General features: G+C 44.0%; 2 protein-coding genes and 1 long non-coding RNA gene across 4 annotated transcripts; 1 reads left to right on the top strand and 2 right to left on the bottom strand.

The window, feature by feature from the left end:
* Nucleotides 1-320: 320 nt before the first annotated feature.
* On the bottom strand, nt 321-5,172 carry LOC108606658 (E3 ubiquitin-protein ligase TRIM33). Of its 2 annotated transcripts, none has more exons than XM_017996982.2 (6): nt 4,421-5,172; nt 2,315-4,353; nt 1,174-1,705; nt 954-1,117; nt 660-892; nt 321-589 (listed from the first exon to the last, which is right to left on the bottom strand). In XM_017996982.2, the coding sequence occupies exons 1-6, from the start codon at nt 4,975-4,977 to the stop codon at nt 485-487; spliced, it is 3,630 nt and encodes a 1,209-aa protein (XP_017852471.1). In that variant the 5' UTR covers nt 4,978-5,172; the 3' UTR covers nt 321-484. The 2 variants fall into 2 exon arrangements, with proteins under 2 accessions (XP_017852471.1, XP_017852472.1); XM_017996983.2 differs by having other exon boundaries at nt 1,174-1,642.
* A 559-nt stretch (nt 5,173-5,731) lies between these two features.
* LOC108606659 lies at nt 5,732-8,514 on the bottom strand. Its single transcript, XR_001915466.1, has 2 exons — nt 8,389-8,514; nt 5,732-6,106 (listed from the first exon to the last, which is right to left on the bottom strand). It is a non-coding gene; the product is annotated as an uncharacterized LOC108606659 (long non-coding RNA).
* A 687-nt stretch (nt 8,515-9,201) lies between these two features.
* LOC108606988 (zinc finger protein ZPR1) lies at nt 9,202-10,758 on the top strand. The gene is made up of 2 exons (XM_017997561.1): nt 9,202-9,929; nt 9,997-10,758. Exons 1-2 carry the CDS (start codon nt 9,260-9,262, stop codon nt 10,695-10,697), a joined length of 1,371 nt encoding a protein of 456 aa, XP_017853050.1. The 5' UTR covers nt 9,202-9,259; the 3' UTR covers nt 10,698-10,758.
* The last annotated feature ends 127 nt before the right edge of the window (nt 10,759-10,885 follow it).

The raw sequence follows: 10,885 nt of genomic DNA, 5'->3' as shown, positions 1-10,885 counted from the left end.
TGCTTTTCTAACTGCTGCATCTTGTTTTTAAATTAGAGATCAAAAATAGTACTGTTGCATTCTGTTTGTTGTTAAAATTCAATATTGTGTGTGTGTGTGTGTGTGGGACGCAACAGTCGGCGTTTCTTCTTCTTTTTTGTCGTCAATATGATTAAAATGTGTGGTTTGTGTGTGTTTTTAGTTAAGTGTTCGAGACTTGTTTTGGTTTTTCAATTAATTTTTGTTGCTTGTTTCTTGGTTTTTTTCTTTTACTCTTATTTGTGTTGTTGCTATTGCTTTGATGTTGCTGCTGCGGCTGCTGCTGCTGCTGCTATTTATGTTCCTGATTTTTATTGCTTGTTGATTTCTGCTGATCCTTTTGTTGCTGCTGCTGCTGCTGCTGCTGCTGCTGACGACGACATCCATAAATTTTACCCGAGGAGTATTTATAATTATATTTGTTCATATCGACAGCTGGACGATTGTTGCGCGCTTTGATTTGCAATCAGTGAACATAAAGCGTGTTTAAGACCAACACATGATGATTGTTCTTGGCCAGCGTAACAACATAGCCCTCTGAGGTAATTTTAAGGCCACAGCAGCGCGAAACCTGCAAAAGCAAAAACAAAGACATATAATAAGTTATAATGGTGCATAAAGTGCATTTGTTTAAATGTAACCTTGACATGTGGACACTCGAATTCAGATTGCAACGTGCCCTCGCGTGAGTAGCAGGCAACATGAAAGCGATTGCCATGTGAGTCGCCAATGAGCACATCGCCAGCATTGGATATGTCAATTCCATTGGGAAAGCAGGTAACCTTCTCATTGCCAATGCGATAAAGGAATGTGCCGTCCTCTTGAAAAACAGCCACGCAATGGCCCTTGAAGTCGCATACATAGAAATCATTATCTGCAAAAGCAAATTAGCATAGATTAAAGCAAGTTTTAGTGCCTATATTTCAATAACTTACCGCGTATGGCAATATCTGAGGGCTCACGCATATAGTCGCTGCAATCGAACCAACGCACTAGCTCGCCCTCCTCGGATATAACAAACACTGTAGGCGAAACGCTATCAACAGCCACAATATGTCCCTTTGCGGTAACTGCCAGACCCGCAACAATATCAATATATCTGCAAAATATGTTAGCTTAGCCTTGTTTAGCATTCAGTCTTGGCCTTATACACACCTAATCGCAATTTTGCGCATAAAGTGACCGCATTTGGAGAAGATCTGCATGCGGGAACGCTCATTGCCGCGATCGCAGACAACAAATTTGCCATTGTTATGCATAACGGCGACCTTGCGTGGATACCACAATTGACCCTCCTCCTTGCCGGCAACGCCAAACTGAAATTTGAGTGCGCCCATCTTATCGAACACTTCGATGCGATGATTATTGGTGTCCGCAACAATGATCTCCTCATCGACGCCCAGGCAAAAGCCATGTGGCGAATTGAATTGACCCTTGGCCGTGCCCAGCGAGCCAAATTTGCAGCGTATTTGCATGGGCGTGGCCTTGTTGCGTCCGGTGACGACGCTTGTGGTGCCGGGCGGTGCCACAGCATGGAAATTGTTCAAGCCAATGTCATCAACGCCACCCACAATGGGGTTCAGGGTCTGCAGACTGGGCGATGTGGCTGTCGGCATGCAGAAATCTGTTAAAAAATAATCATGGCACGTTGAGCTTCCGTTCGACGATAGCAAATCGTGATGCTCATCTGTGTGTGTATTTGTGGGCGCGCGTGTGTGTGTGTGTGTGGATTGTGGGTGTGCAGTTTGTTTGTGGAGGGGAATAAAATAAACACAAAAAGCAAAAAATAAAATAAGAAAAAAATACAACTCAAAAGTGTCAACAAAATAAAATTAAATGCAATAAAATTGAGCGGCATATAAAAGACGCAGCCTTGAAACTGACTTGCAGTCAGTTGAAAGCTGTTTGCTATGCAATATTTAACTGTTATACTATTTGCACTATTTACTATTTTATTTTTATTCCAAACATTTTTCGTCTTGCTTCATTTTGTGTTTTTGCAAGTTTTGTTCAAGTTGGTTTAAAAAATTAATTTAATGTAATTAAATTATATAACTGACTGTTAAAGTAAGCAATATTTATTGCAAACATTTTTTTTTAATTTTTTTCATAAATTCAACAATTATAAAGTTGCTCATGCAGTAGAGAATTCAACTTCTTTGCTTTTCATAGCAAACAGCTTGCAGTCAGCTGCGGCTAAAAGCTGCTTGCTACAAGCAAAAAGACAGCTCAAGCCATTGTAACTTTTATAGCAAACAGCTTTTGGCGCAGCTAAAAATTAAATCAGTTCACTCACCATTATTATTAAGTCCCAATTTGGCCAAGGCTTGCAAATTGTTGAGCGCGCGCTGATCCCCGGAGAGAATATCGGCGAGTGTGATCGTCTGAGTGGGCGTGACCGCCGAGGCGGGTATAACCGCCTGCTGGTGATGAGCCGCAGTGCCGGCATTGCCGCCAGCGGCAGCAGCAACAGCCACTGCATTGGCATTGCCCACGGCTAGGGCATCGTTCATGCCATCGGGTATGGTCTCGGTGAGGCTGGCCAGGCGCGATAGATTATACTCGAGCATGCTGAACGTGGGCGGCGGTCCAGCGGCAGCGCCAGCAGCAGCGCCCATGCCCATGCCGTTGAGTGAGCTCAGGCCCATGCCAGCATTGGAGCCGGCGGCATTGAGATTGACATGCGCGCCAGCTGTAGGCACTTGCACCAAGCCCTGAGGTGCAACAAGCTGTGACATTTGCTGCTGTTGCAAGGCCTGCTGTTGCTGCTGCTGCTGTTGTTGTTGTTGCTGCTGCTGCTGCTTTTGCTGCTGCTGTTGCAAGGCCTGCTGCTGCTGTTGTTGTTGCTGCTGCTGCTGCTGCTGTTGTTGTTGTTGCTGTTGCATTGGCGCCTGCAGCTGCGGCGGCGAATCTGGTGGCAATGTGCTCATCATGGAAAAGTTTGTCATAACCGAAGTATCGCCATCAAATGAACTCTGCAGCGAGCTGGGCAATGAGATGGGACTGAAGACAGCTGCTGAGCTTAGACGTCCCTGCACGGAGCTGCTGCTGGGCTGCTGCTGCTGCTGCTGTTGCTGCTGTTGACGATTGCTGGCGTGCAACAGACCAGCACTAAAATTGCCAGACAATGTTGGTGTGCCAGCTTGTGCTGCTGCTGCTGTTGGTGGTGGCGACTGCTGCTTGGGCGTGTCCATAGGCGAGGATGTCTCCAATGCCACATGCGCCTCGGTGCGGAATTTGCCAAACATATCGCGCGCAAAGCGCTCAAACTTGTCCGGCTTGCACTCAAACTGTATCTGATAGTTGGCCTCGCTCTGTGGCGTCTGCTCCATGAGCAGCTGGCACTGAGCGCTTATCACCGGCATTAGCAGCAGGAACTCGACAGCATTTGCCTTCTCCACAGCACGCTGACCAAACTGCGCCGCCTGCTGCAGTCGTCCCATGTTGTTCTCCAGACTCTGCATAACATCCATAATCTTCAGCTCGCGCTCCGAGTGCAGGCGGCTCAGCTCGGCCAGACGCTGATCGCGTATCAGCTCCAGCATGCGCTTGTAGCTCACATAGGCCTGCTCGATCTGCTGCTGCACGCTGTCGTGCTGCGTCTGCAGCTCGTTGAGTGCGTTGCCCAAATTGGCGCCCGCATCGTTGCAATATTGCGCCTTCTTCAGCGTTTCGCTGATGGTCTGCTCCAGCTCCGAGCGTATGCTCTGCTCGGCTATGTTCGCCGTCTCGTAGTGATGATCGTTGCCCTTGTGCTCGCTGAGCAGGCAATCGTTGCAGGTGGGCACCTGGCAGGTGAAGCAATAGTATTTGAGATTCTCGTTGATGTGCTGGCGACAGCAGATGGGCTTGTGTATGATCGGCTTGTCGTTCTGCAGATTCTTCTGCAGATCCTCGATGCGCACCACCTGGTGATTCTCGAAGCAGCGCATATATTTGTGGGCATTATCGCAGCCATTGCACAGGAAGTTGGCGCAGTCGTTGCAGCGCGAAATGGCCTCCTCTTTGCCCTTGCAGGAGGTGCAGGGTATATGCTCGGCCTCCAGATTGGACAGGTCCAGTATATTGGTCACAATATAGTCACAGGTCAAGCCCTTGACGCCCTTGATATTGAGCGCTGTCTGCTGCTTGCAGACGGGACACTCCAGCGATGCGTGCAGGCGCTGCTGATGATCGCTGCCATCGTAGGAGGCCGACGAGCAGCTGGCCGCGGATGAAAGCGATGCGGCTGGTGAGTTGGCAGCACCCGACTCCTTTTGGGCCAGCAAATTGAGCAGGCAATCCTCACAGAACACATGCAGGCAGGACAAGATGCGTGGCATAACCAAACGCGAGCTGCAAACAAAAAATATGCAAAATTTCAAATTAATATATCGAATTATTTGTTATTAACTTTAGCTACCTGCACAGCTTGCAGTACTTGTCCGCATCCTTGAGCATGGCGCCGCATGAATCCTCCAGCGAGTCCAGCTCTGTCACACTTTTGGCATCGTAGCCATGGCTCAGCTCCTGGCTGCTGCCAATGTTGCTCTCCACATCGACCACCAGGCCAAGTCCCGATGAGTTGGCCGTCGATGGTGCGGTCGTCGATACCGATGATGTAATCGAGGCGGCCGAGCCAAGTATGCCCGATGAGCTAACGCTGCCAACATCAATGCTGCCCACAGTGCTGCTGCCCTTGCCGGTGTCGGTGGAGGAGCCATTGCTGCTGAAGAGGCTGCTGTTGCTAATGATGCTGCTGCTGCTATTGTTGCCACCGCCGCCGCCGCTGCTGCTGCTGGTGCTGCTGGCACTGCTGGTGCTGCTCGTATTGCTCACATCGGTGTCCTCCAGCACCAGCGATGAATTGGACTCATCGCAGAGCGAGACGCGCTTTGATTTTTGCTCATCCTGCCCTACAACAACGCCGCCAGTCGCTGGCAGCAGCGTCTGGCCAATTTCCTCCAGCAGCGTATCCATAATTGAGCCACCAACCGTTACGTTTAATACTTCTGTATCCTTTTTTGCTTATTTTTCTCGCTTCTTTTTTTTTTTGATTTCTTTTCTTTGCTATTGGCAGTTGTTCTCTTATGTCTGTTTTACGTTTTTATTTATATGTGTATTTGGCTTTTTTGATGCAACAAAATTTGCTTTTGCTTGTACTTCGTTGTTGTTGTTGTTGTATTTGTTTTTGGCTTACTTTTTTTGGTTTCAAATCCCTTGCACTTTGCTTTTAATTGTAATTTTGTTATAGCTGCATGTCCTTCTTGTTGTTTTTGCTGTTGCTCTTTGCAGCCATGCCAATTGAACGAGAGCGTGTGAGAGAGAGCGCTTAATTGCGTTTACTCTCTTTGCATACAGTTACAATTACAGTTTCGCACATCGAGTGTTGAGTCGAATGTGCGAAAGAGGCAGACAACGCGAAAAAAATCGTCGTCAATCGGCTCAAGTGCAGCGAGGCAGTCAAATAGTTGTTGTTGTTGTTGTTGTTGTAGTACAGACAGTAAGCGTAAGTCGTGTAGGAGTGGGAGAAAGATAAATAGACAGAGCGAGAGAGAAATAGAGTGAGAGGGCACGCGCTCACTACTGCTGGCGTCGCTGCTGCTGCTTGCTGCTGTTGCTCTTGTTGTTGTTGTAGTATACACTCAAATATCCATAAAACTCACGCACGCAGACACACACACTCATACATAGACGGCGAATCACAGTCCTTTTGCTTTTTTTTTGTTTTTTGTTTTTTTTTTTGTTTTACTTTGCTTTCCCTCCCATTTACATTTTAGCCGTCGTCTGTTGTTGCATTTTGTAAGCCTCTTATTGGAATTTCTTCTAGTCTGCTGTACCTTTGCTTGACTTTTTTTTATGCTACTGCTTGCTCTTCTTCTTTATGCTTCCTCCTCTCTGATTTGACTTCTTGTAGATGCTGGCGATGCGATCCCCGTTAAAGCAATGTGTATACGATTTTCTTTTTGCAACTAATTGTTGCCTGTGGTTCTTGTTATTGTAGCTGAAGAGAGAGTGTTGCGTTAACCACGACGTGAGAACGTTGACAAAAAACGACGACGACGACCACGAATAGACGACAATAGACGAAGGATTTTAAGGCGTCGTTCTGTGTTTAAAGATGCAAAATAAAAAACTTCTTATTACAAAAACAATAAAACCAATAACTCTTTAAACTATAAAATTACAAACGGCTTAAGTGGCCATTATGTAAATAGAAAAATAAAACCCGCAACACAAGCGAAGCAACGAAGAAAAAATAATAAAAACGTCAAGAAAAATAAATAAACGAGTTAGTTAGACGACACGCCTCTGATGTAGAGAAAATAAATCTAAACATCCATCCTAATATTTACGTTTGACATTAAAGTCAATGATAAACTGCTTGACAATTGACAGCTTTGCGTTTAAAGCGCCCAGGACTTATGCAACACACACAGACACACCACACACACACACACACACATGTATTTCATTCAAATTCAAAGAGCATACTTTAAGGCAGCTTTGGCTTCAATTGATAAATGCGCCGCACTTATGCTTGTGTGTTTTATATATATTTCAAAAGTAATTACTTTAGCAAGCGTTTGGCTAGCAACGATAATTCTATAATCGAAACACTTTCGATCAGAAATAATTACTTATCGAAACTTAATTTCAGTAATTTAGTATTAACGCCTGCCGATAATTCTACGCACGTGCCAATACACATAGTTACAATATTTATGTACTTATATTTGTGCTTTTTTCTTTGGGTAGGACACAGGCGCAGGCGCTTGCGCTCACGCACACACACACACACACACACACACACACACAAGAATTGAATAAACCCAATGCCATTTGCAATAAATTTAAATGATTTTCTTTTTGTTTTAGCAAGGACACTACGTCAAAAATCCTTGAATTAAGGATAGTTGCACACACACATACACAGGCAGCAATTCTAGTTCTGTTCAGTTCACATACACTGATTATGTGTGTGTGTGTGTGTGTGTGTGTATATATGTGTACATTTGTGTGCACGCAAAAGCACACGCGGGTCTAAACGAATATATATTTTTTTCTTAGTAATACCCGCAGCGGATGTGTCGCAAATTTAAATGTTGATTAGTTGCTCTCAAACTACAGGAAAATAAAATAAAAAGAATAATAATGAAACGGTAATAAAAAGCACCACAATAACAAATCATCAGCCGAATCAGCTGCACTAAACAATCGCCACAGTATTAGTGCACACACACACACGCGGCACTTCATACATACATAAACGCATAGTAATACACACGTGGTACGCAAATTTGAAGCGTTTTGTTTACGAGAATCTCAGTGCGCGACTGTCGACTATTGCGCCCCCGTGCAATTGGAAACGGGCATCAAATAAAAAAAAAAGCTGCTAGTAGATGAATAGAGCCGTCGCCCCCCCTTTTACCCACAGCTAGCCGCTAAGTTCTACAATTTAGTTGAAATCTGCGCAGCTGTTGTTTTTGTTTTGTCGTACTTTTGCATTTTTGTTCATTCTTCTATTCTTTTCTTTTTTTTTTTACGTACTTTTTACAAACGCGCTTGTATCGGCGCTCTCGCTCTCTTTTAATTTCAGCGATAGTTATTTTCAGTGCAGGCTGTGGCTGTTTCGCACTAAAGACACGAACCATGTGTTTGCCGCGCGAAGAGAGCGAGAATGCTTCGCACATGTGTTTGTATTGGTACGCGCATGCTCCCTACGAATGAATTAAAAAACATATGTACATACACACACATCTATGTATGTACATTTGAAAATTTAATTTCTTTTAAAATATGTAAAAAAAAAAGTTCTATTTTAAAATGCGCTCTTCGCGTTTCCCTGTGCTGCTGCCCTGCGAAAATCCGTGTTGTTGTTATGCTTTATTTCAAATCAACGTTTTGCGCCCGCTTTTTTAATTTATTATTCGCCCCAAGTCGGTACTTTTTGTCTGCTGCCTTTGCCTTTAACTTTTGCACATACCTAGGCCTTTGCAATCGGTAGACTATATGTGTGTAGTATTTCGTTAGCCTGGGCAATCGTACTTAGACTAATGTATGTATATTTAAACAATTCTTAGCGCTTGAGCCGTTTCTTATGATGGGCTAGTGGCTAGGGGGTTAAGTGTAATCGGTGGGCATAACTTTGTACACACTTGCAGCTGTGACCACTGTATCGTCGCATTGTCCTTGAACACAAAATTTCTACTCTAGCGCCCAGGTGCTACTGGTCACACTCTCACATACATACACATGCATACATGTATGTGCACACACAGACACACACGCACAAGCCGAGACAGAATGTTCTTTTCAATTCGTTTGATTTGTAACTTTAAATTGGCCATCACACATTTGTTGTTTTGTTAATTATTTTTATTGCAATACCTTTCTATAAATTTTCACACGTTTTTTTCTTCAGCTCGCTACGATTTATACTTTTTCGTCGCGCACACACGCAAACACACACACAGCACTGCTAGCCGCCGCTGCTGTTTCCTCGCAGTTAGTGACGGTTAATATTAGAATTGAGCGATATTTGGTAATCTGCTACATGTCACATGCACACCGCGTAACGAGTCAGAGTACTTGGCATATTTCGCAATACTAAAATAAAAGCTTAAAATACAATTAGTATGAGAATAATATAGTTAATACTTAATATGATTAGTTTATTGATTTAAATATTTCTTGTAACAGAAAACATATTTATGTGATCCGTTTGCTTAAAAGCAATACCTTAAAGGAGTAACGGATGAAAGATTGCAAGCTTCCACCGCTGGTGAAGAGTAGCAGTTAAATAAAAACGTATGCAGCTGTCGATAAAATTTTAAATGCACTAAGCGAATTTGCATACATAGTTTAATAACTTCATTAAAATTTACATTAAATCCATGTATACAGTGCTTTATTTCCGTATTCAAGCCATTTTTTGTAATGGGCAGCGATCGGAATGCAATTTGACAAAAGCCGGCTTAGTTAACTCAAGCGATATGCGCTAACTTATACAATCAAAAGTCATTTAAATTTATAGAGTGAACATAAAATATAATGAACATTTAGCCAACAAGTGTTGACAATATATATATATATATATATAGCAATACAAAATTATTAACGAGCTGCTTCGAGATAGTTCCGCGCCATACCAGACTAATTGCTATTGTTGGTAATAAACACACTGTCATCCATCACTCTCTCTAGATAAATATAAAAGTGTGACTCGAGTTTTTATATTGCAACAATCTTAAATTAAATCATGTCAACTGTGGACGCAACACGAGCTGTAAACGATGGCGCCGACAGCACAACGAAGGATCAACCCATATTTCAGGAGATTAGCGCCGATCAAGCAGTAGAAGTGGTCGAAATTGAATCCGCATGTATGAACTGCTTTCAAACTGGCACCACACGTTTGCTGCCCACCAAAATACCATTCTTCCGCGAAGTGGTCCTAATGTCATTCAAGTGTGAGCACTGTGGCTATACGAACAATGAAATGCAATCTGCCTCGGAAATACAAAAAAACGGCGTGCGCATTGAGCTGCAAGTACAAAAATCTGCAGATCTAAATCGCCGTGTTGTGCGCTCGGATAACTCAAGCATAAGCATACCGGAGGTAGAGCTAGAGATACCAGTACAGTCGCAGAAGGGCGAGGTGACCACCGTCGAGGGTATAATTGAGCGCACAATAACTGGCTTGTCCCAGGACCAGGAGAAACGTCGCATTGATCATCCATCTGAAGCAGCATCCATAGATGCATATATAGATCGCTTGCGTCAGCTAAAAGAGCTATCAACGCCATTCCGTGTGCTGCTGGAAGACATATCGGGCAATAGTTTTATTGAAAATCTGCTTGCACCAGCCAGCGATCCTCAGCTAAAGACATCCCACTTTACGCGCACGAAAGAGCAAAACGAGATGCTAGGTAAATTAGTGATATTCACAATAATTAAAAGAGTTGCGAGCATACATTTTATTTGATAAATTTGCAGGTCTATATGAGCAGAACCATGAGGAGCAGCATCTGCTGAAGCCCATAGCCGAAGATGAGTGGCCACTTGAGAATCTGCAAGGCGAAGTGCTACAGTTTGCCACAAACTGTCCAGAGTGTCAGGCGCCATGCGAGACAAACATGAAACTAACAAACATACCGCATTTCAAGGAGGTTGTGATAATGGCCACCGTTTGCGAGAAATGTGGCCATAAGACTAATGAGGTCAAGTCCGGCGGTGGCATTGAGCCGCAGGGCGTTAGATTCAAGGTGCGCATTGTTGACAAGGAGGATCTAACGCGTGATGTGCTCAAGTCAGAAACTTGTAGCTTGGCCATACCTGAACTGGATCTGGATGTGGGCCCGCATGCGCTTTGCGGTCGTTTTACCACTGTGGAGGGTCTACTGGTGGCCATGCGTGATCAAATAGACTGCACGCTGTTTCACGACTCTGCGGACGACGGCTCCAAGCAGAAGATGGATACTTTTTTGCAAACATTTGAGGATGTACTAAAACTACAGCGAGTTATTACACTGGTACTTGAGGACCCGGCTGGAAATACATATGTGCAATCGCTTAGCGACAATGATGAGCCGGATGAAAAGCTTACTGTGGAAAGATATGATCGCAGTTTTGAGGACAACGAAGATCTGGGTCTAAACGATATGAAAACAGAAAACTATGAGCAAAATGCCTCATAGTCTTCTATGCACTGTGAACTACTAATCAATTTGCATTTACTAAACAGAATTTAAAACGAAACAATGCGTACTCATTTTTATTGCTTTTCGTAAAAATTTTAAATTTGGCGCTGCTAGTTCTGCTCTAGCTATCGTATTTTTTGACTGCTATCGATAGGCATAGGAATACAACGCTGTCAGCTACAGCT

The sequence above is a fragment of the Drosophila busckii genome, chromosome X (genome assembly GCF_011750605.1).
Source record: "Drosophila busckii strain San Diego stock center, stock number 13000-0081.31 chromosome X, ASM1175060v1, whole genome shotgun sequence".
Taxonomy (NCBI): domain Eukaryota; kingdom Metazoa; phylum Arthropoda; class Insecta; order Diptera; family Drosophilidae; genus Drosophila; species Drosophila busckii.
The sequence above is the reverse complement of the archived record's forward strand: the minus strand, read 5'-3'. Positions and strand labels throughout refer to the sequence as shown.

Coding starts and splice junctions, on each gene's coding strand:
- LOC108606988 (XM_017997561.1), top strand. CDS start 9,260: ATGTCAACTGTGGACGCAACACGAGCTGTAAACGATGGCGCCGACAGC. Junction 9,930..9,996: donor AGAGCAAAACGAGATGCTAG/GTAAATTAGTGA, acceptor ATAAATTTGCAG/GTCTATATGAGCAGAACCAT.
- LOC108606658 (XM_017996982.2), bottom strand. CDS start 4,977: ATGGATACGCTGCTGGAGGAAATTGGCCAGACGCTGCTGCCAGCGACT. Junction 893..953: donor CTCAGATATTGCCATACGCG/GTAAGTTATTGA, acceptor TTGCTTTTGCAG/ATAATGATTTCTATGTATGC. Junction 590..659: donor TCGAGTGTCCACATGTCAAG/GTTACATTTAAA, acceptor TTGCTTTTGCAG/GTTTCGCGCTGCTGTGGCCT.